The sequence below is a fragment of the Dendropsophus ebraccatus genome, chromosome 11, assembly GCF_027789765.1.
Source record: "Dendropsophus ebraccatus isolate aDenEbr1 chromosome 11, aDenEbr1.pat, whole genome shotgun sequence".
In the NCBI taxonomy this organism is placed as follows: Eukaryota; Metazoa; Chordata; class Amphibia; order Anura; family Hylidae; genus Dendropsophus; species Dendropsophus ebraccatus.
Window position 1 is genome coordinate 29,545,926 of NC_091464.1, and position 25,639 is coordinate 29,571,564.

Below are 25,639 nucleotides of genomic sequence, written 5' to 3' on the forward strand. Positions count from 1 at the left end.
GTACGGACATCCCAGAACACAAACACACTGGGCGGCTGTCACAAGTCCTTATTGTAAAGTCTGAAACCCCTGTCCTCCTAGAAGGGAGAAGGCGAGATCGCCAAGCAGCATTCACTCCTACCGTCTGCTGTGGTCCGGGAAAAGAAAATACAGGGATTCTTTGAAAAGACACTTCCAAATCCCTCCACGTCGTGTTATTTGAGAACGGCTACTGTTGCCTTCTGGATAGGGCTGGGCGAGTTGGGTTTATGTTTAAACAAGATTTGTTGCAACAAAAGGCACTGAACGGATTACAACATCCACCTTCTTGGCACCATTAAACAACTTCAAGTCAAGCCCTTGGCACCGAGTAACCTGTGTGGTTTAGTCACATCATAAAGGCTACATGTAACACACACACATACACTTACTTATCTGTGTTCTTCAGACTTTAGAGTTAGACGCTATCTGCCAGGAATCAGCAGCCGCCTCCATATCACACTTACTGGGATACCAGGGATATTAAGCACATGCTTCTCCACAACAGCTGCCCCCCTCGGTGTCACTCCGTGCAAGCGCTGTCAACTTTAACCCTGTTGACAGAAGGTTTCTGCTGCACACTGTGCCACTTCATCAGTGTGCTGTAAGACTGACCGCCCACAGGAGCTACCATGCCGATGATAGAATTCTACACAGGAAAAGTACATTTACCAGGATTCCCTTCAAACAGCGACGCGGCTACGGATTACTATAAAAAGAAGGCTGAATGCTAGAAGGTTGTCAGCAATATCAGTCACAAAGAACAGTCCATCTGCCGAGATTTCTGAAGATTTTCAGAACTGGAGATGTGTAAGATAAAGAAGCGACCAGGAGGGCAGGCTTTCTTTTTAGACTGTCACATTAGTCCAAATAAAAAACACCAAAGTCAGCATCAACCCAACCTGACATGGCTGCATACAGAGAACAATAGTGTACAGTCAGCTGCACAGGATAGACATGAAAGAGACTTCTATGGGGTAGTCTCATCTGAGACATTTATGGCATTACAACCTCTGGGACCCACGACTATCTCAAGATCAAGGCCCCCCCGGGCCCCTTTGGTCTCCATGTGGCCTACAAAAGGTGGTCCAGAAGCCAAAACCAGCTGGTTGGGCATTGAGTGTAACTACTAAGGATTTTAATGGGAGTTGTGTAAATACTGTACCACGGCAAGCTAGGTTATTTAGTTATGGGAGTTATAGGAACAGTATAGATCACTGTATTAAAGGGGAACTCAGGCCAGGGATACTTTTTTCAAAACTGCCATGAAGGGGGTGGGTGAAAAAAATAACATGCACTTAACTTGCAGTCTCCACATACCTCTGCTCTGGTCCCAAGCAGCATCCTTGTCTGCAATGGGACCTGAGACATGACACATCAGGACCGCTCAGCCACTTAGAAGGAAACAGTCACACAACAGGTACCTTCTGGGACCAGGAACCTGCCGGGGACCGGAGAGGCGGTATGCAGATACCAGGGTTAGAGCCGGGGAGGTATGTGCATGTTATTTATTTTTCCCACAAGTCAGGTACGTGATGTACCCGGATTCCATTTACAAAATGACTCCTTTCTGCACAGTTTTGCTTCCTGACTGTAATTCCCCCTCATTTTAGCTTATTGCTATTATAATAAGCAGCCTAGGTCTAAGCAGTGGACTGCTTTTGATGATAAAGTGGTGTAACCCATTTCTTGCTGTGGTCTTTTCATATGTCAAAAAACCTTGCTAACCCAATGCATCAATAAAGTAGTCTACTGTGCAAATCAGTTCAAGGAGAAGTCCGGCCAAAATTAATTTTTGATATGTTGTTACTTATGAAAAGTTATACAAATTTCTAATGTACATTAATTATGGGAAATGCACATATACTGCTATTTCCCTTAATTTAGTAGATCAGGAAGTGTTAGAAATATCTCTGAAGAAGTGACGTCACGACCCAGGGTGTAATTCCTATGGAGTGTCCAGCAGGGGGCGCTCTCTATATAGAAGTCTATGGGACTTTATTGTTTCTATGAGTTTCTATGTAATGTAATGTAGTGTACAGTGCTTTATTGAATGAATACATCTATGGAATACTTTGGGGAGCAAGTGTCCTTGCTCCCCAAAGTATTGCATAAATGTATTCATTCAATACATTCAATACACAGTAAGCCCGCCGATCCGCCGCATTTCCGCCGCATTCCCGCCGATCCGCCACACGCTGATCCGCCGCATTCCCGCCGATCCGGACCATATACATTGAACTACAGCTCCCATCATCTGCTTCTAGTATGAACAGGTGATGGGATATGACATGCCGCCGGGCGCAGGGGGGAGCCGCTCAGTACACAGCAGCTCTCCCCCCTCCTCCTTCCGGGATAACTTCCGCCTATAGCAATGCTGAGTCCCTGCCTGGCCGCCGCTCTCCACTCTCCCCCCATACATACCGGCTCCCGATGCATCCTGGTGTCCGCGCTGATGCCGGGAGCCGGTATATGTGAGCGGAGAGCGGCGGCCAGGCAGGGAGTCAGCATTGGTATAGGCGGAAGTTATCCCGGAAGGAGGAGGAGGAGGGGGGAGCGCTCCTGTGTACTGAGCGGCTCCCCCCTGCGCCCGGCGGCATGTCATATCCCTTACCCAACTACAGCTCCCATCACCTGTTCATACTAGAAGCAGATGATGGGAGCTGTAGTTCAATGTATATGGTCTGGATCGGCGGGAATGCGGCGGATCAGCGTGTGGCGGATCGGCGGGAATGCGGCGGGAATGCGGCGGAAATGCGGCGGATCGGCGGGCTTACTGTGTATTGAATGTATTGAATGAATACATTTATGCAATACTTTGGGGAGCAAGGACACTTGCTCCCCAAAGTATTCCATAGATGTATTCATTCAATAAAGCACTGTACACTACATTACATTACATTACATAGAAACAATAAAGTCCCATAGACTTCTATATAGAGAGCGCCCCCTGCTGGACACTCCATAGGAATTACACCCTGGGTCGTGACGTCACTTCTTCAGAGATATTTCTAACACTTCCTGATCTACTAAATTAAGGGAAATAGCTCTATATGTGCATTTCCCATAATTAATGTACATTAGAAATTTGTATAACTTTTCATAAGTAACAACATATCAAAAATTAATTTTGGCCGGACTTCTCCTTTCACCTTACAAAATAATTAAACAGGTATGGTTCTGTGACTGGCCGCACAGGTAGAGGAAAGGAAGTCCTGTGTAAGTACTGCAGGCAAACAGCCCGGCTCTGGTCCTGCCTCGGGAAATGTAGAAATATCTGTGCACTATGGAGAAGGGCTATCAGGGGCTCAATAACAGCAGTACCACCAGTTACTTGTCACCATAAAATATCCATGCAGGTTCTTAAAAATACTTTTAAAAGATACAGATACACATTAAAGCGGATGCACCTTTAGTAAATTTGCTTTAAATTTTGCATATTATGGATAGAACAGCGCCGGCAAGGAGAAGCCTTTGCGGCGATACTCTTTTTGAACTGCGGCCTGGTTCCCGAGTACAGCGCTGTTCCACTTCTATGCACCGGCCCCGGGCTAAAGCACTGGAAGAGGGCCGGCCCGCCCCTCTACAACGCGGCTCCATTAGAATCAATGGGCTCCTCCCACTGGGGGCGGGCCGGCCCTCCTCTAGTGCTTCAGCTCGGGCTGGGGCCAGGGAATAGAACAGCATCGTATGCGGGAACAGGGCCGCTGTTCAAAAAAAAGACCAAGGCACCGACACTTTTCTATTCATATGCAAAACTTAACATATGCAAAAAAGTAGAATAATACAAGGCATAAAATAAGCTTTATAACTGGGTAGAAAACTCCATACAAAAATGCCTGTAAATATCTCGCCGGATCATTTCTTTTCAGATTTTAACCTGCCATGCATGAAGCTGAACGAAAAGTGTCCAGTGATTTCAGTGTCCTGCTAAACAGCTGCGGCTTATAGAAGGTGTCTTCTTCATGGGACGCCTCTATCACCTCAAGATGTCCTCTTCATGTCTACAGCAGACAGCCCTCCAACACCGAGACATTTATATCCTCCCAATATATATATGGCTAACCTTTCCTGAGTCAAATATATAATGTTTCACTCCAGCAGTGACGCCATATTACCAGGTAAGAAATGCTGACACCTTTACCATGAATCCCACAGCAGCAGGTTAGATTTCTAGCCCAAAGCACATTACATCAAAAAGTGATGACTTGAAATAAATACGATCTGCTCTACACTTGTATATCATGATATAATTCAATAGGATCTACCTTTCGTCCTTGGAAACATAATTAGTTGTCATTTATTACATTTAGAATTAGCAGTAACACAAATCTAGTAGAGCTGGGGATGCAGCTTAAAGTGATAGTGCCCCCCCCCTTTCCACATCAGCAGTTCTCAGCATCCTTCTTAAGCTTATATTCTGGACATTTCATATCTTATTGTATAAAGGATTTATTGGTGGTCTCTCCCCTCAAAACTGCATGTTATTGTTGGTGGACAGTGCCACAGGGGCGGGGCATTGGTGTTAAGGCCCCACCCACTCTTAGTGTTCCCATTCCAATGGTTTGTTGGAGGCGGGGCCTAGACGCAGACAATGTCATTGAGGAGCGTAGTCTATGCTGAAGATGCGGGTGGAGATTTGGGGCTATTAAGCCCCACCCCTACAGCACTGACCACTAATAATATCATAATATTTTTGAGGGGAGAGAACACCAAGAAATCCTTTATACGGTAAGATATGAAATGTCCACAATATAAGTTTAAGAAGGATGCTGAGAATTCCTTACATGGAAAAAGGGGGGGGCGGGGTGACAATATCAATTAGGCTTGAACACAGTACTGACCCAGCATGGTAGTATCCATAGATACCCAAATTTCTGGCGAAATAAATGGATTTCAAACACAAAATTCCTGGGTATTCAACTTTGCCACGTATCTTACTTAAAGAGGTATTTATAGTGAAATTTTTCTTTAATTCATATCAACTGGTATAAGAACATTATCTAGATTTGAAATTTACTACTGTTTAAAAATCTCAAGTCTTTCAGTATCTATCAGCTGCTGTATGTCCTGAGTCTGATTAAGTGCTCTCTACTGCCTCTTCTGTCCATGACAGGAACTGTACAAAGCAGTAGACTCCTATTTGCATAACGAGCTGTACAATGCTGTTTATATGAATGCTTGATATACTATTAAAATCTAATGAAATATATTGAAAAAGAAAATACCTTCTGCATTGGATAGTTCCTTACATGGACAGAGGTGGCCGCAGAGAACACTGTCAGACTGGAAAGAATACACCATTTCCTGCAGGACATACAGCAGCTGATAGGTACTGGAAGACTTGAGATTTTTAAATAGAAGTAATTTACAAATCTAGATAATTTTCTAAAAGCAGTTGATTTGAAAGAAAAAAAAAAAGCCAGGGTATTACTCCTTTAATGCAGTCTTTTTTTTTCTGAATTTCACAGCCCGGTCACAACCAGGTCATAGCCATTTTATTCTCTGTAGTTTTACTATTTTCCCCTATAGTGATATTTCACAAGACCACACCCAGCACAGTCATTTCCAGGGTGATACAGAGGATGAATAAGTGCCCAGTCTACATACAAGTCTAGTCTAAGCCATTCTGTACATATACATAATACTTTCCGTTCCACAAGGCTAACAATCTAGTTTCCCTACCTACAAAAAAAAAAAAAAAAAAAAAAAAAAGACCGACCAATTGCAATACACTTGAATGGGACACTAAGCTGCAGTTGCCTCTGCGATGCTTGATCTGCAAGTGGCACTGTGTGGAGATAATACATAAGGTTTTTCTCTTTCTTTTAGAGATCAGTGGATTCGCAGTGGTAGGACCCCACCGATCACTAGGTTATGGGAAATTCTAGGGACATACCAATACTTTTTATAGCTGGAAAAACCCTTAAACAATGGCCGCTGTCCGACGCTCAATACAATGTACTTTGTTTTTGAGTGCCAAACAACGGCCTTTGTTGCATTGAAAACTGTACTTATTTCATGTCGTTGTGCATCAAGTTAACTGACATGTCAATCATTTTAACGGCCGTTTAATACATTGTGTGAACAACGGCCGACTTCAATGCAATACATTAATATGAAAACAACGGCCATTCTTTTCATTAAATGTACGTTAATAATTTTTCTATTATCTAAATTGGTCGGGACTGTATGAAGACAAATTGAAGTAACACACGTTTGGGTTTGCTACTGTACTATAATGTATATCCGAAAAACCTTCCATAGATACACTATATACTATAAACATGTTTACCATTTAATAACCTTATATAAGGTTTCTGTTTCTTACCAAATTAATATAAATAGCATCCAATTGGAAGGGGGGGTGGGGGGGGGGCAGAAATTATCAAATTTTTGGAATGGACAATGTCAGCATAAATACACATGTTAAACATTATACATCTCCCTAACCAACAAAAAAAAAGAATAATAAAAGGCTAAGCTGAGTCATTAGACTTAAAAGTATGTTCACGTCTCGGCATTCACTGTGTTCACAAATAATCTGCAACCAGATGTTGTTTTGTCTAAGAGCTTTAACCACAAGAAGACCCAAATCTGCAACAACCCATCTCCCTGACTCCAGGTCTTTAGCTGGACAGGCTTATGTCCTAATATCAAGTACATAGTCTTAAAGGGTACCTCCATTTACATAACACTCCATCCACGAGAGTGTGGGTTCCGTCTTCAAGGCTCCTGTAGTTGATGTGGGGACCCTTGTTCACTATAATGGGATCCCAGGGCAGTGCTGCTATTCTGAATATATGGACTGTCTACTATACTTTCATATTTTTGAATGAATTTTTGAATGCATTTTTTTTAATGCATTATACAGAGATTAAAACAGGCCTCCCATAAAATGAGAGACAGGGCATACGTCTCCCTGCTGAAAACTCTTCCGATGAAAACATTTGACAAGTCAAAAGTTTTTCTAATGACAGGTACTGTACTGTGTAAATCCTCCCTCAGTGCAGTCAGCCAGGTGATCACATGACCACATCACTCTCCAGTTGTCAATCAAATATGACTTGTTCTATGCAAAGTCAGATGTCCCTAACGGCTGGAGAGTGCAGAGTTCTACTACATACTCCCCCACTGTATCTTGGAATTGGTTTTTTTACATTGTCCCCAGCGTGGTCCTTTTTTGAACCACCGCCCGATTCCTGCGCACGGCGCCTGCCTATTCCCCAGCACCGGCCCGAAGAATTCGAAGCAGGCCCACGAGCCCCAGCGTGATAATCTCAATCAATTGAATCAATGGAGACACGTCATAGAAGCTAGGGGCTTTCGTCAAACTGAGGGCTGGCGGGCCGCCCCCCCCCCAGTGCTCCATGACGGGCCAGTGCTCGGGAATAGACCACCAGCGTTGGCAGGAATCGGGTGGCGGTTCAAAAAATAGGACTTTGCCACTGGCATCCTCATGCCGGCGCCGATTCGTTTATGTAAAACCCCAAATCGATGTACCTGATGCTAAAACCGCTTTAAGGTACAGCTGTAGTCCAAAAGACTGCATACAACTCAACGTAATTTTCTGGACTGTTACAAAAAGTATCAGGGCAGTCTGGGCCTTACTGACCAACAGAGACTGTAAAGAGATACATCTCCAGCTACAGAAAAGCGAGTGCATGTACGGACAGCAGGAACAGATCTTGTTAAATGTTTCACATGAGACTTGTCAAGCTGAAGGCAATTCGGATTGTCAAATACTGTGAATAAAACATAAAATAAAATGAACCAACACAAGACTATGTACTTGGTACATGCAGAGTCTGTGTATTTCCTGGCATCATTCCACAATTTCCCAACAGGTTAAACCAGTTTCAGTGCTTGTTAAATGAATCTACAAATCCAGGTCACAGATCACAAAAATTCATTTTACGACCATTTCCAGAAAGCTGTGGAAACGAGAACATTTTTCCTAGATATTTTATTATTCCCAAGCCATGAAAACACTAATGGGCCAGAGTGAACAGTCACTGACAATGATGTGGCCCTCCCACTGCCAAGCCTGCCCCCTAGAGACCAGCAATGGTATGAAAAGTATTACATAATCATACCAACTGGTGATAGTGTGATGTGATGGAATTTTACTTTTCTTTAAAGCAGAATAAAACCTATAAACATCCTCCAACAAAGACCAATATGGAAAATTATAGTTATGTCAACTTATCTCTTTAGGGGTAGTTTTTCAATCAACTGGGGTCAAAAGGCTATACAGATTTGTAAACTTACTCTTTAAAAAAATCTAAAGTCTTCCAGTACTTATCAGCTGCTGTATGTCCTGCAGGTAGTTGTAGATTCTTAACAGTCTGACTGCCACCTCTCTGCTGCCACCTCTGTCCATGTCAGAAACTGTCCAGAGCAGTAGTAATCCCCATAGAAAACCTTTCCTGCTCTGGACAGAGGTGGCAACAGAGAGCTCCGTGTCAGACTGTAAAGAATGCACTACTTCCTGCAGGGCATACAGCAGCTGAAAAGTACTGGAAAGCTTAAAATTTCTAAATAGAAGTAATTTAACTTTCTATATAACTTTGATACCAGTCGAGTTGTGTGAACGTGGCCTTACTGCATTATCAGCTCAGCACCATCAGCCACTGAAAATGCTAACTCTGCTAAAAATGTAAAAAAAAAAGCCAAATAAATCTGACTGCGCATTGGTATGCTAAAAGAAAACACGAGGGGTATGTATAAAAACACATATATTCTGAGATGTTTACCGCCCTTTCAAACCAAATACCACCCTCCATACTCCAACCCTGACATGGCTGCAGAGGACACTGGATGCGATTCACTCCCCCACACAATGGCTTGTATCATAGACACTAATGATATGCCCGTGCCAATTTTATACATCACAGGCAGCTCTTTAAGATACAAACTATATACAAGTCAATTGGGTTTTCTTCCGAATGTAGCACTGTCTTGTCTGAAGAAAGGGAAAACAAAATTCCAGAAAGGCAGCTGCCTTAATTCATCCGAACAAGCAGAATACTGTTCCTCCTAGGATCCCAAACTCAATTTCATCCCCTAATGGTTCTCACTATGGAGGCTGTATGTTCTAAGGAAAGCCACAATCTAAGCTTACACATGCAGCTTTCTGACTACAGCAGCTATGCACTGTATACAAAATATTCCATTCTTGGAGTTATTCCTTCCAATGACTTTTTCAATGGTGGTCTCATAACCGGTGGGGGTCCCAGAGTGCCAATCTTAAAGAGACACTGTCAGTAGGATTATGGTGACCTATGTAAGGGTAACAAACTAGTGACAGAGAAGCTGAATAGAATGATGTATCACTTACATTGTTCTGTGCAGCTGATCCGAAGATATCCTCCCGAATAACATGGACAATAAGTAGTCCTCTCCATTATATGTGCGAGCCCAGTAGTCCTGTATATTCATGTGATGCAGAAAACTCCGCCCACTAGCTGCTGATTGGCAGTTATCTATCTATACTTTGTATAGGCAGTTAACTGTCAATCAGCAGCTGGAGGGTGGGGGAAGGGTGTAGCAACAATCCTATTCTCCTGCATATTAGGAGAACGGCTGAACAGAATGATGTAAGTAATACACTGATCTGTTCAGCATTACTGCCCTCATTTAAGGCAGCATTAACCTAGTAACAGCAATAAAGAATAATTTCATTGTTTATAGTTGTGTCCATACAGTGATGCTCATTGTGCATAGAGATAGACATTCAGCCCTTCATACTCTAAGCTGCGATGGATGTATGTGATACTAATACATGCATTGCAGGAGGATGATCAAAGGCAATAAGCAGACAGATAACAGCGGTACGTGCCAACTAGCTTTCATCTTGTGATTTTATGTACGCCATATAACCACTGGCTTCCACAGCTACATCTAACGCCTGCCCTGTACCATGTATTAGTGTGTCTAGCCACAAGTGGTTTCCATATAATTAAAAGTGTGTAAAGTCATCTCCTACAGTTATCCCAACAAGAAGCCAGATCCCAGCGGCCACTGCACAGCTGTGCTGGTAATCCCTGTTCTAGAATACCTATAACATAGCCTAAACAATGCTGACACAAGCGGGGAGAGTTATCATCTATTTACGTTTGTTTTCAGGCGTGAAAAAGTGACTAATTTTTACGACTTTATGGGTGGATTATGGCGTAAAAGACATGGTGTAGAGTTATTTGTGTAGCCTAGGGTGCGCTGTTGAAAAGCGGTAGATTAATCAAAGAGACTCTGTCAGCAGGTTTAGGCTGTCCTATCATAGGCTAGCCTAAACTACCCTCCTGAATAACCTTGACAATAAGTAGTCCTCTTCATTATGTCCGTGAGCCAAGTAGTCCTCCTCATTCATGAGAAGAAAACTCTAGCTACATCTATCTTTCTACACAGTATTTCACCAAGGCTGGGTTCACACAGCGTTTTTGCAATTAGTTCAACGTATTCGTTTTTAATTGGTTACTTTTAACGGACATCTTCATCTCAAAAACATCTCCAGAATCCGTCCATTTCTCACCACTGACACCGCTCAGACTGTCGTCCTGATCAACTACCGTCTTGACTACTGTAACTCCCTACTAATCGATCTTCCTCTTTCTAAGCTTTCCCCGCTAATCCTGTATTTCTAACTATGTACTATGGCCGAACCATGGACAAATGAAGCACTTATGCCTGGTGCCAGCCTAAGTTGTAGTCTGTAAACTCCAACCAGCAGGTCTTGTTTATACTTTGTATTTTTATGTTATTTTTATTTATTCTAATTATTTAACTGTGTATTATGTACCTCTGTACTGTATGCATAGAAAAAGCGCTGCGGAATCTGTTGGCGCTATACAAATACATTTATTATTATTATTAAATAATAATAATAACAGACAGAAAAAAGTAATCATTACTACTTTTGTGTCCGTTAAAAAAAATACATTCATTTGGATCCGTTTTTATTTATAATGGAAGTCAATGGAAAAATAGATCCTAACTAGGGATGGTCCGAACCCGCCGAGGTTTGGGTTCGGCTGAACCCGAACGCTCGGCATCGGATTCCCGCTGTCTGCCCGCTCTGTGCAGCGGGCGGATACAGCGGGAGGACCGCCTGGAAAACTGGGATACAGCCTATGGCTATAGCTGTATGCCAGTTTTCCAGTCGTTCCTCCCGCTGGATCCGCCCGCTGCACGGAGCGGGCAGACAGCGGTAATCATTGCAGAGGGTTCGGGTTCGTACGAACCCAGGTTCGAACCATCCCTAATCCTAACGGATGACACCCAATTGCATTTTTTCCATTAAACGTATAGGTTAAGCGGATTGCAAAACACAGTGTAAACCCAGCCTTATAGTGGTGTGGTGGTCGGTAACCTAAAGAGCATCAACAAGTAAGAAAAAGCGAGGCAAGAAAGACAAGCTTTCTAAATGTATTTATACAAACATTTATTGAACCCAACAAATTTACATAAATTAGCTGAGATAGGAAAACTCCTTTAAGGGTGCCTTCACACACACCGAATACGCAGCAGATTTGATGCTGCGTTCAGCTATTTAGATCAAATCAGCTGCGGATCCGCAGCAGAAAATACGCAGCAATACGATGCGTGTGAAGCTACCCTTAGCCATAACCCAAAATTCTGGACATCAACATTTACAGTCTATCCTTAGGACAGGTCATCAATGGCTGCGATGAATAAACATGCAGAGCTCTAATGGTCTATAGTGCACACAGGATCCTCCGCTCCATAGTAAGTAGAGCTAGTTAATTGAATAACATCCTGTAGTAAGCAACCACTGTGGTTTATTGCATGAAACAGAGAAAAGAATTTACTTGCCCTGATTCAGACTCTCCATCTATTCTCTCTTTAAGCTTTGATCTGCCATTGTTAGACTTTTTGATGCTATTCCGTCTCTGTGTGACATTTATGCTATGAATGTCGGACTATACATTGTAAAGACAAATTCTTTGCAACGTACTATCATGCTAGGAGATGCACACCACTATCACACTGCTGTTTATAAATTTTTTTTTTAATTTTTTTATTTTTTCGGTCATAAAAGGCTATGTTAACATTATGTAAAAACAACGGCAGTATTTACATAGTGTGAACATAGCCTTAAAGGGATTAAATATACTATAAATTATATTTATTTATTTTTTTTTACTGGTTGGATTTTTTTTTTTCCATCTTTTTTCTGATTATAACACTATACATTATACATATCAGTAGATTATTCGCTTATGTTCAGACAATGAAAAGATACGTTACCCTGCTGTGTATGGGATCCCGGCTGGACCATATACCCATATATGTCAGTTCACACAATAGAGCGAGCGGCTCTGGCCGCTTGCTCTATTGTGTGCTATAGGGAGTTCTGATGCAGGCGCACACTGATGCACCCGCATCAGAACTCTGCGGCTCGAAAGATCATCTGACCGGTACTGCAGTACCGGCCGGGATGATCTTTTCAGAGACCCGGCTGGGTCACGGAACAGCAAGTCTCTTACGACATGTGAACATAGCCTTATGAGGCAGCCTTACTGTCTGACCTTCTGCTCTGCTCTGTTAGCAGCATTTAGAGACATGTTTTACAGCATTTACATGTCATAGACAGATTTAAAGCAAATGTACCATTACATACACCAAATGTACCACTTTAAGTGTTGCATATGAATCGAACAGAGCCAGGGCTGGGAAGCCGGTGCTGCAGTCCTTTTTTTGAACCACAGTCCGGTTCCCGCACAGTAGAGGGGCTTTAAGCTATTGATTAGTTTTCTATGCGTGCTCTCTGACCTGTGCAGACTTGTTCAGAGTTCACTGTTCAGGGTGAGAGAGGAGGTGAGCTCTAACCATGTGTATTGTGAATGGTCTGATCTTAATTTATCTATATACTGGTGTCACCTTTCATTGTAATACACCCCCCCCCCCCCCTGTAAATAGTGAGAACACTGCTGAAAAATTTCCTTTAGGGTAGCTTCACGCATACCGGATCCGCAGCGGATTTCACGCTGCGAGTTTTCAGCGAAATCCACTGCGGGTCCTGTAGTGTGAAGCTGAATGGGTCCCATACATGCAGCGAATCCACTGCGTGTATGGGACCCGGGCCCTTTAACCCCCCCCCCCCGCCACTGGCCAGCTGGCCGCAGCCCTGAGCATACATTACCTGTTCGGCACCGTGTGTGACGCTCCTGACTCCCCATGAGCCAATCAGGTGGCGTTGAAGGGGCCGGGCCCCATACACACGGCGGATCCGCTGCATGTATGGGACCCATTCAGCTTCACACTACAGGATCCGCAGCGGATTTCACTGCAAACTCGCAGCGTGAAATCTGCTGCGGATCCAGTACGTGTGAAGCAACCCTTACAGAACAAAAAGTGTCAGCTTATTATTAGGCTTAGTGGCCAGAATGAAAACTGTAAGATATCAGGATTAGTTTGGAATATAGATTGTAAAAAGAATTCCAAAAAATCCCTAAAAAAATCTTTAAAAATATGTTTCAAACAAGGACATTTTATGATGACACCTTGTTTTGAAGTAACTACATTCTACTATTTACCTACTGCCAAGCCTACTCTTCAGTTCTAGGAATATGCGTAGGAAAAAGTGTTCTTGTACGGAACTTGTAACCACACCACAACCTGCCTTTTGTTATGGAACTATTGGCAATGAAAACAAACACACCTGGGCGTAAAACATTGTTAATGAAAACCCAATTTTCTATTTTCTAGTTCCCAATAGGGCCAGTCCATCTCATCACAGGCACGGTGCCGATTCTTTTTATGAAGGCCGATCATTAGATGACTTTCCTCAGCAGTCAGATAATGGTTCCCCAATTTGTATTGATTCTTTATACACGTTGAGAACTTTCCTTCCTATACTAAAAATTCTAAAAAAAAAAATATGTTTCACATAACGTTCAACAAGAGGACATTTTCTGATAACACTATGGGGGAGATTTATCAAACATGGAGTAAAGTGAAACTGGCTCAGTTGCCCCTAGCAACCAATCAGATTCCACCTTTCATTTTCCAAACAGTCTGTGAGGAATGAAAGCTGGAATGTGATTGGTTGGTAGGGGCGACTGAGCCAGTTTCACTTTACACCATGTTTGATAAATCTACTCCATTGTTTTTAAGTACCTTCATCCTCCTAGTTCCCTATTGCCAAGCCTACTCTTCAGTTCTAGGAATATGCGTAAGAAAATGTATTTTTGTATGGAACCCGTAACCACACCACAACCTTTGTTATTGAACTACTGGCAATGAAAACACACACACCTGGGCATGAAACATTGTCACTAAAAAAACTATTTTAATAAAGCACAAAACATCTACAATTTCCTGAACAGTCTCTATATCAGGGGTAGGGAACCTTGGCCCTCCAGCTGTTGAAAAACTACAACTCCCATCATGCCTGGACAACCAAAAGCTTTGCCTTATAAACCCCGGCCCTATAGTTTATACTTCTAACGAATGTCAATCGCCAAGATTTGACCTCATATACCATTACTATAGGAACTGCTTCTTTTACACACAGTAATGACTCTAATAAGAATCTCACAGGACTGATACAGATTCTGATTTCCATACCATCAGCAGTATATATAGGCACTGTGGGGGAGATTTATCAAACATGGTGTAAAGTGAAACTCGCTCAGTTGCCCCTAGCAACCAATCAGATTCCACCTCTCATTCCTCACAGACTCTTTGGTAAATGAAAGGTGGAATCTGATTGGTTGCTAGGGGCAACTGAGCCAGTTTCACTTTACACCATAATTGATAAATCTCCCCCTGTATTGAATATTTTGTCGCAGGGGGGAATATAATTTATTTTTTTTAATTGCATAAGTTGATCATAGTAATTTACCAGAAACTGAAGAACCCAGAAGAAACCCACACAAACACAGAGAACACACAATCTCTTTGCAGATGTTGCCCCAGGTGACAATTGAACCCAGGACCTCAGCGCTGCAAGGCTACAGCTGCATATGCCTATAAAAGAGATCTATATGAGTAAGGAACCTATTACACGGGATGATTATCGCTCAAAAAATCGTTAGATCGTCCGGATTTGGACGATAATCGTTTAGTGTAATAGAAGACATCAATTAAACGACCAATGAGAAATCGTTGGTCGTTTGATAGAATTTGGACCTACAGTGGTGTCTTGGATTACGAGCGTAATTCGTTCTGGGACTGCGTTTGTAATCCAAATCTACTCTTAAACCAAAGCAAATTTTCCCATAAGAAATTATAGAAATGCAGACAATTTGTTCCATACCCCAAAAATAATGATTTATTATTCTGAATAACATGTAATAACAGTAATGGAGAGGATGGGAAACACAAGGGCTGACAGAGACTGCAGGGGGCAGGAAGGAATGAGCAGGGTATATGTGGGCACAAACATGCAGCACTCTGTCCAGGGAGAGAGGGGTTACAGCTATGGAGAGATTACCTCCACAGTCCTGTCCCCTGATGCAAGCCCCAGCCTGAAGTGGATCTGCTCTGATTTGGAAGGTGAGGGAGACTTCCTGGGTCAGAGTACAGTGCTGTAGACCCCGTTATGCAGACCATGCCCCTCCTCCACTCCCCCTCCCACCCAGTACAGGGAGCTCTTAAAGCAAGTGTGGCGGTGAGTGGACGTCTTTTCCCTCGGCCACCTCGTCCCAGGTCCCAGCACAAAAGTTCCCCCACGCTGCAGTACCCCTTTAAACCAAAGCAATGCTCCTAAACCAAGTAACAATTTTGAAAAACTGTGAGCTCTTAAACCAAAAAGCTCTTAAACCAAGTTACTCTTAAACCAAGGTACCACTGTATTTTTATTGTTGATCGTTTGCAAATCCTTTGCATGTAATAAGACGTTGTTCGCAGTAGCGATGACAAAACCGCAAGAAACGATAATTGTTTTGTGCAATTGAGTGAACAATTTCAGGTCGTTCGCCATAGCGTTCGTATAAGATCGTTTATCGCCGAAAAATGGCTTTGTGTGATAGCACACCAACAGACAGGGCTATGTAAGCAGCTCTGTACTTACAGTCAGGTCACATCTCCACCACACGGCAGCACTTTGATGCAGAACGCTGCATTCCACAAATCGTTCCGGGAAAAAAAATATATATTTTGTTCACATTAAGGGCAAAAAGTCGAAATGTCTTTGTATGGTTAAGCAGCTGGGTGGGTGGATTGCACATCTCAGACACTGCTTCTAAAGCAGCAAACAACTCTCTGCATGCTTATTTTAGACAGTGATTTATGCCTCCTACACTGATCTAGGAATCAAATGGAGGCAAAGGGAGAATACATCTATACATGCTGCAGAAATAGGGTTCTGTCCAGAACAAGGGACGATTGTGCAAGACACACAGGATGTTCTCCAAAAAGGAATTTACTATTTTTTTTTCCTGCCTGTATGATTCAGTATATAGGAAATTCTATACAATACAATACCCTGCTTACCATAACCATAATACCTTCCATACATCAGTCAGCCCTTATTAACATAAGAAGTGTATAAGAGGTGATCAGTAACCGTGCGGACTAACAACAACATGATAACGCGGTATATGAAGAGAAGGTTCCGGGGGTCGTCCCCGGGAGGAATTTCAGCAACATACAAGGCACGTAAAGAAATGCATCATTATATGGGATGGTAGTGGGGTTTAGGGGTTTTATTTTTAACATATTCAAAGGAAATTAATAATAATAATAATATATGCTTCAACTATACAATGCTGCAGTATTACGTAAACAATGCAGAATCTGTTGACGCTATACAAATAATAATTATTATTATTAGGTGTAGTATTATGTAAACAATGCAGAATCTATTGACGCTATACAAATAATAATTATAATTATTATTATTATTATTAGGTGCAGTATTATGTAAACAATGCAGAATCTATTGACGCTATACAAATTATTGTTATTATTATTATTAGTAGTAGTGGTATTATGTGAACAATGCAGAATCTGTTGATGCTATACGATTATTATTATCAGATCTAATATGAAGAAATGAATAGGAAAGCGTAGGTTAGAGTTGTCTGCAATGAATGGCATAGCCGGCATACTTGTGCTCTGCCTTAGTAACAGGGGCAGAGCATGCACCTTACCTCCCAGATGATCGCTCTCCGCTGCTGCTGCTGTTGCTGCAGTGTGTCAGCTGAGCGCTCTCAGCATTTTCCCTCTCGCTGCTCGTCTGCTTCGTCGAATCTACGACAGCTCCCTGCAGAAAGGATTTCAAAGCCCGGTCAGACACCCAGTCATCAAGTTTCAGGAGGGAGAAAATGTGTTATTGTGGCAGGCTGTATTTGTGGGTTTGGTCTGCTGTGGAGCGTACGGAGCCAATAGCACGCTGTCTGATCATGCTGCCTGGGCTGGACGTGCAGCGATGGACCACATGACTCTCAGGGAACAGATTTGCTGGGACTTTACCATTATTCATTGTGTGCGCTTATCTTGTAGTAAAGTGTAAACAGCATAAGATGGAGAGCCAAGAAAACTTCAGGCACTTGCAGTCACTTGTTTTAAGTAGTATTGCACAAAAGGAACGCCATAAATAGGAGGTGGATATTACAGGAGATTATTCTTGGTTTTAGAATGGGGTTGGCAGCTGTTCTAGACTAGAATAATGTTGCCTTACAGCAAACCCAACCATGGGGAAACATCTGCATGGTTACCTCCCATGCTCCATACTGAGATAGTGAGATGACCATCCCTGAGTATGTTAGCCTTCCCTGCTTTAGCAGTACTCCAGCAGAAATAAAATCAACTGGTGTCAGAAAGTTATATAGATTTCTAAATTCCTTCAATTTAAAATATCAAGTTTTCCAGTACTTATCAGCTGCTGTATGTTCTGCAGGAAGTGTTGTATTCTTTTCAGTGTGACATAGTGCTCTCTGCTGCCACCTCTGTCCCCATAGAAAACCTCTCTTGACAGTTCCTGATATAGACAGAGGTGGCAGCAGAGAGCAGTGTTTCAGACTGGAAAGAATACACTGTGGGACATACAGCAGCTAACTACTGAAAGACCTGAGATTTTTAAATAGAAGTAATTTACAAATCTATATAACTTTATGACAGCAGTTGGTTTAAGAGATTTTTTTTTTTTTTTCTGGAGTACCCCTTTAACGGGGTATTCCCATTTCAACTAACATGATTACATTTGTGGGGAACATCAAGTCAAATTATTTTGCAAATAAATGTTTTTAGCAAACTGGTCTCCTCCTTATATCCCTGCTTTTTTCATCACATTGTTGACAGCTCAATGTCTATGTTACGGACCACCACTCTGCTCTAAAAGCAGTGAACTAGCATATATATATATATATTAAGATGACGATTACTACTTGGGAGATAGATATAGATATAGATATATATATATATATATATATATATATATATATATATATATATAAAGCAATGCACATACTGTACCAGCCAGACCACTGCTTTTAGCAGAGTGCTGGTCTGTGACCTAAACAGCAAGCTGAGAACAATGGGTGAAAAAGAGCGGGGATATCAGGATGTATTTGCAAAAGAATTTTACTTGACAAGTCCTACAGCTGTATCTATATTAGCCAAGATGGGAATACCCCTTTAAGTGATCGTTTCTGGGCAGATATGGGTGAGTGCCATTGTCAGGAAAGATCATGATTATTTATTGTAACAAAAAAAAAAAAAAAAAGGCTTCAAAAGACCAAATAATTACTATGTATAAATACAGAAAAGCAGGGAGTCACAGCAAGGAGTCACAGATAGCTGGGCAGCAATATCTGTGCAATCATGTGACACCTGGGAGATGTGTTCATAGCAGTGTCTGCTGAATGGGAAAGATTAGGAAAGGAAACATCTACAAAAGGGGAAGGACAGGCCTAAGTGTCAAGTAGGCGGGGCTTTACAGCAGTTGGGCCCAATCTCCTGGCTGGGGAGAAGGCCCAAGTGTCATGAAGCCCCGCTTAGTTGACACTTTCCACCAATGGAAGTGATTTTAGAGCAGAAAGAAGATGCAGATAAGTTTTATATCAGATGTGCAGCATCTAAGCTTGTGGATAGTGCGGAGAACCACAAATGGAGTAAGGGGGGTGACAGTATCACTTTAAGACCCAAGCAATTCCCCTGAAAACTTACATACTCTTCCTCGTCCCCAACTCGCTACCAAGTAAATCTCTCACTCTCCATGGTTGCCTACCCCTCACCTAGATTGACACATTTATCCGAGAGTTGGTTAAACCAGATGGAAGTCTTGTTTAAGCTGAGCATGTAATTATATCTAAACATTCTGTTTAACTTGAAGCTAAACTTTAGCTGGGCTCATTGGAAAGCAGAACTTGTACCCACAAAGTATAGGTTAGGATGGCAATGAACTTTTGTCACAAATCTCAGATTCTTACCCGAAACTTATATTCTCTACCAGCAAAAAGCAAACCAATTTCATATGTCCGGACATAATACAAATAAGCAAAAAAAAAAAAACCCAATAAACACATGAAGCACCAGGGCAATAGCCTGATGACAATGGCTCACGTTATATGTTATAATGACAAATTTCTAATTATTTCCATTGCGTTGTCATTGGTAAGTAAGTTTTCATTTTGGAAGACATGGATCCAACAGTGAGACTGTTTCCCTTGGAGGTTGTGCTCTTGTGGCTACAGGGTGTGCCCTCTAGGACCATAAACAATAGAATAGATGTGTGTAATAGTGGCTTAGGTGTTGCCTTTGTACACAACAACTTGTGGTTTCGATTCTCATGAATTTAATGGACTGTCAATTATCTTACTCTTAAGAAATGATTGCCTCCGGTACCGTCAAATTACAGAAAACTGTAACAATAAAACGAGCCGTCGGTAAACGTAACCAATACTCAAATGGGTTAAAAAGTGATCTGAGGAAACTGAAAGATTCTGAGATGAAAATAAATTGTTTGCTTTTTCACTGTTTAGACATGTTGTAAGACCAGGATCAGATGACATTTGAGCATGGCGGCTAATGTCCTATTATATTAAACAATTATCAGCCACAACGTTCAGCATTGAGCCAAGTACGGCCGATAATAGTTTCGTATAATAGGGCCTGAAAGCCCTATTCCATGGAACGATTATCGTCCGTATTCGGCTGATATTGGCCGAGTGCAACGATCAGCAGACATTGTTCATGTCGGCTGATCGTTGCAGTCGCTTGTTTTTCAACATGTTGAAAAACAAGCGACTGATACAGCAACGATCTGCTGCCGTCGCTCCTCTGAATAAGAGCATAGGCAGCAGACGCTGCTATATCCTATGGGCTGCCCGGACGATCAGCGATCACCCGAACAGCCTCCCCGCCGCCCTTCCCGCACTCACCCTCTTGCTGCAGACGCGCTGAATAGCGGCAGCAGCGAGCAGGGAACGAGGAGCAGACAAACGCTGAGAGCGCTCGTTTGCTCCTCTAGACGGCCCGTGGAATAGGGCCATTAGGCCTATGACTACAGAGGGCTTCTCATCAGGATTCCAGGTGTTCCAGCACTGTGATAATGTGTTAATATGTAAATTAGGTTCAAAAGCCCAGGGAGTGTTCCCCAGCTCAAGAAAAGTCCAGGACTCGCTAGCCCATCTTCTTTTTATCTCGTAGCTGTCAGCCAAATGGTGGCTGCAGGCGGGTCCAGTGGTGGTGAAAAGGGGCTGTATCGCACTGCCCGGGCCATTAAGTAAACATTTCCAGAGCTAGTAATCATGCGGCAAGAGCCAGACCGTTCTATCTTACACAGGGAGATGTGTGGTTGATGTATTTTTGATTGGTTACAATAATCTCACCAGCCGACGAACAAGTGTTTGCTTGTTTGTCATCTGATTCCCCGCCCTTTTACACAGGGCACTATTGGTATGTTTGTCTGATAAATGCCCTGTGTAATACGGCCCCATGAAGACATTGGGCTTGACTTGCCTGGGATATTACCCTGCTCTTTTGAGCCTCATTGACATAGTAACAAAAAGGCTAATCTCAGCCCCGGAAAGGACTATGGAGATTTAAAAAAGGTATTCCCAATACCCTGATGAGAAGCTTTATCTAGCCAGTCTTTGTTCTCTTGCTGACAGGTCTACATTAAAAATTTTGCTTACTTTTTCTTCTACAGCCTCTGCAGCTTACCGTGTAAGCTCTATTTCCTTGTACACAGCCTTCCTCTCTTGCCAAAGGTATCTATATCCCATACTCAAAGCTTCCAGTATCTAGGACTTTTACAGAAAGTTCTAGGGATTGTAATTTATCCTTGGTTGATGAGAATTATAGATTTATAGAAGAAAATATTGTCAAGGCTAACTGGGAAAGCCACAGGAAATGAAATAATTAGGTGAAACTGGAAAAATTAAATGGTAAAAAACACAGAAGATAATAGTACAGCAACACATTTACCTGTCCATAGAAGTCCGTTGTAGGAGATGATCTTGACCTCTCGTGTGTGTATTGTGATTTTTGAGACTGGTCGAAATCAGCATCAAGAATGTTATCAGCTGAATGGCATCTGACAGAATTTTTTCTTTCTAGAGGTTTCTTTTGCTCCTTCCAAGATGCCTCATATTCTGCAAAGGTGCCTAACCTTGGAGGTTGTTCTGGTGCAATATTATCAGTAGACCTATAACTAACCCCACGATAGTCATCCTTACGATTTCTATCACTGTCAGGTAGATGTTCAAATCCTAGCGATGCAGCCCGAGACCTTTTTTCACACCACGATTCAGCAGGCTCTCTTTCATACTCCTTGACGTTATGCGTCTCATACTTGACATTACATTTTTCTTCCGTCACATTAACAGGGGGTGCCTTAGGAGCAGCTTGAGGCTGTATACTTTTGCTTGTCTCTTCAAAAAATTTCCATCTATCGGCAAAAGATCCAACAGTTCCTTGAGAGGGAACTTGGTTCTGAAACTGGGAATTATCTTCATAAATCCCAATTTCATTGATCTTCTCAGGCTCAGAGTAGGATTTCAGTTTTTGTTGTGATGTAAATCTTTTCCTGCCTCCGATGCGAGCTATGTTTTGGGAATTGCTGGTTGATGTACTCTGCTTTGGTTGAATATTCTCGAATGGGTAAGAAGCACCATCAGGAGGTAACACAGGCTTTGACATGCTATAACCCGGGTTTCTGCGTTCAGGAGACAGTGAAGGGTCTACAAGACTAGGTTCTAAATCTCGGCGCTTGAAAGAAGTGGCCCTTAAAACTCTGGCTTGGGCTTCCTTTAAATGGTTCTTGTATGTGTTTGAAAACGATCCATCAGAAGGGGTAACGCTTTCTTGAGAATCGTGGTCCCAGTTTTCGACATCCTCACCATCGTTTGATTCGGTTAACGTTGCTGTACTTTTGCTCTTCTGTAAGCGAGCTCGTCTCTGTTGAATTTCATTTCTTAAAGTTGTTGCGAAGCGGTCACTTCTTCGTGATTGTTTGCTTAAGTCTGGTTTTTCGCTGGTATCAGGGGAGCTTACTGATCGATTTCTTCCTTCCTGAGCTAGAGAATGCAACATAGGTGTAATGTGAGGCGTTATCTTACTGTCTTCTTCTTCATCCCAAGAATAATCTTTCAGATGGGATCTGTACTTACTGGTTAGCATGCCCCTGTTTGCCAGGTCATAACTATGGCTATCATGTTGTCCTTCATAGTAATCGCTGTTTTTTCTCAACTTCATCCTCTCATTACTATTTAAATTGCCATCTTTTCTGACCATCATTTTAGGACTATATTTCTCACAGTTTTCTGGCGAAGGCTGAGTGTTCTGCTGAGGTAGGCAGTAACTGGTTTTTAGGGCAGTATTGTCTTGAGAGTTGGATCTTCTATCGGAGACCTCTACATTAACATGGTCTTCTTTATACTGATGTTGTGTGATGCTTCCCTGAGATGGCAGTCTAGTACCCACACTACTAACACGGCTCTGTCCACTACTTTCTCCTTTTGCCTTTAGCCCGATATTGCTTTCAGAAGTACTGGAGACTCTTGACTGATGCATACTATAAGCATGGGTTGGGTCAGGCATCAACTCATGAGCTCCAGAATAAAAGGCCACTTGCTGAGGTTGTGCTTTAATGGAGGCTGAAGGTCTTGAACCCTGATAAAAAGTGCTTTCGTCACTGTACTGACGCTGGTGATGGTAACTGTATGATGGTTGTGCAAACCTTACATCCGTGGTGGACTGAGAGAGTTGTACTCTATTGGAAGGTGGTGCATTGGTTTGATATTTGTCTTGATAGGACGTTACTTGGTCCAAATTGATTTCGGATTGGTAAGAAGAATTACTACTCCGTCTCATATCTCCCATGTTCCTCTCTGGCCCTTTACTATGTCTTTGCTGATATTCCGGAAGATCTGAATTCCACTCAAGCCTCGAATGTGACCTGTTTACAACATTAAAGTGCTGCGTGCCTGGCAATTCTGAATGCGTATGGGGAGGTTTCTCATGGGTTTTAGTTATGGCATAACTATCGCTGCGGAGTGGAGGTGGTGGAGGAGGAGGTGAGGATGTTTTTTTCTTATCGGGAACATGCCAAACTGGTCCAAAACTTGATCGTCCAGAATGTTTTGCATCTATATCATCCACTCTTTGAGACTTATTCTCATGGAATGTAGAAGGAGACTGGTATCCCTGTTTATCTTCAGCCACCTTGGGTTCATGTAGAAATTGACCAGTCTGTCCCTGTCCTGGTTTTGCATTGTCCCATTCATTAATTTTATACAATATATTTTCAGTTGAAACGGATCCACTTTTAGACAGTGTATGTTCTGGGGTGATAAAGCTGGTGGAAAAGGACCCATATGCTGAATCTCTCTTACTGTGGTTACCTATATAATCTATGCTATTATTAGATTTAGCGGAAGATAGTCTGCCAAAATTGTAGGTCTGGTCAATACTGTCCATGCTTCCCACTGAACTAAAGTGTCCAGATGTTCTATGCAAGTTGGTTTGGTCCCAAGAGTTTGACAGGTCATGAGATGAGGAGCTAGGAGAGGAAACAGAAACAAATATATATTATGTAAGGTTCTACTAACAGACTTCAAGAACAAACACATTACTTCATCTTCTACACTTAGTTTATCAATATGTTTCAGGTAACCAAGACAATATTGATGTTCTAAAGTTAATGATTGAAGACGGGTTTAAGCTCTGTAGTGTAGTCTCATAAATAACTGCTGGGCATGACTCAATCATTGAAAGGTAACCCTAAAAGGGGTCTGATCAATGATGGTCTGACTGTTGGAGCCCAACAAACATGAGAATGGAGGTCCCTTGAAGTGAATTAAGTAGTAGTACACATGCACAAGCTGCTGCTTGACAGGGCTGGCCTTTGGGGTGTGCGACCTGTGCAATTGCATAGGGCGCATCACTCCTGGCCAGCTAGGGGGCGCTCTGGCAGACAGAGAGCCGCACATATAAGTTAGACATAGGAATCTGTAATAGACATAGGAATCTGTAAGTTACATGTGCTGTCTGCAGGAGCGCCCCCTAGCTGGCCGCCTCCGCTCCTGCCATGCTGGTTGCTTTGGGGCGCTCCTGCACAGAGGCAGCACATCTAGCTTAGAGATTCCTATGTCTCAGTTAGATGTGCAGCCAGTAGGGAGGCGCTCCCCGCCCACCGAGCTTACCGGGGACCCGGTAAATTACTGTTCCCAGTATGTCCTGGTAAGCCCCGCCCCCTGCCGACAAGCCCCCCCCCCCCCCGGCGCTGGCCGCGAGTGGGACACTGAATGCACAAAGAGCCTTCATTATCCTGCTGAGAAGCATCGGGTTAGGAGAGGGAGATAAAGGAGGGAGTGGGCCTAAAGTGAGAATAGCCTAGGGACAGTTTCGCCGAAAGTTTCGCACAGGGCGCCATCTACCCTAAGGCCGGCCCTGCTGCTTGATTCACTTGCTATTGGACTGCTTAACCCCTTAAAGATCAAAAATTTCTATTTTTGTGCATTCGTTTTTTTTCACCATGTGCTTAAAAGACCATAGCATTTTTTCACCTAGAAACCCACATGAGCCCTTATTTTTTGCGCCACTGATTGTAATTTGCAATGACATGCTTAATTTTTGCATAAGGTACGCTGCAAAACCAGAAAAAAAATTTAAGTGTGGTGAAATTGAAAAAAAAAAAAAAAAAAAAAAAAAAAGACATTTTTTTTTATTTGGGGGGTTTGTTTTTACGCCGTTTGCCCTGGGCTAAAACTGACTTGTTATATATGTTCCTCAAGTTGTTATGATTACAACGATATGTAACTTGTGTAACTTTTAACTTTTATTTGATGGCTTTTAAAAAATTAAAACCTTTTTAAAAAAATACATGTTCCTTAAAATCACCATGGTTATCCTTTGGTCTATGGGGATATGTGAGGTATCATTTTTTGCGCCATGATCTGTACTTTCTATCGGTACCTTGATTGCATATATTTGACTTTTTGATCACTTTTTATTACATTTTTTCTGGATTTAAAGCGACCAAAAATGCACAATTTTACACTTTAGATTTTTTTTTGCGCTTACGCCATTTACCGTGCAAGATCAGGAATGGAATAAATTAATAGTTTGGGGCGATTACAGACGCGGTGATAGCAAACATGTTTATTTATTTATTAAATGGGAAAAGGGGGGTGATTCAGACTTTTATTAG

At 42.3% G+C, this 25,639-nt stretch overlaps 1 protein-coding gene across 3 annotated transcripts in view; it reads right to left on the reverse strand.

Moving 5' to 3' along the window:
* Positions 1-25,639, reverse strand: part of SHROOM2 (shroom family member 2) — a 140,240-nt gene that overhangs the window by 33,005 nt on the left and 81,596 nt on the right. For all 3 annotated transcript variants that reach the window (XM_069946041.1, XM_069946040.1, XM_069946042.1), the window contains exons 4-5: positions 21,415-23,989; positions 17,136-17,248 (exon numbers count right to left, since the gene is read on the reverse strand). In XM_069946041.1, coding sequence (XP_069802142.1) covers positions 17,136-17,248; positions 21,415-23,989 — 2,688 coding nt within the window. The remainder of the gene's footprint in view (positions 1-17,135; positions 17,249-21,414; positions 23,990-25,639) is intronic.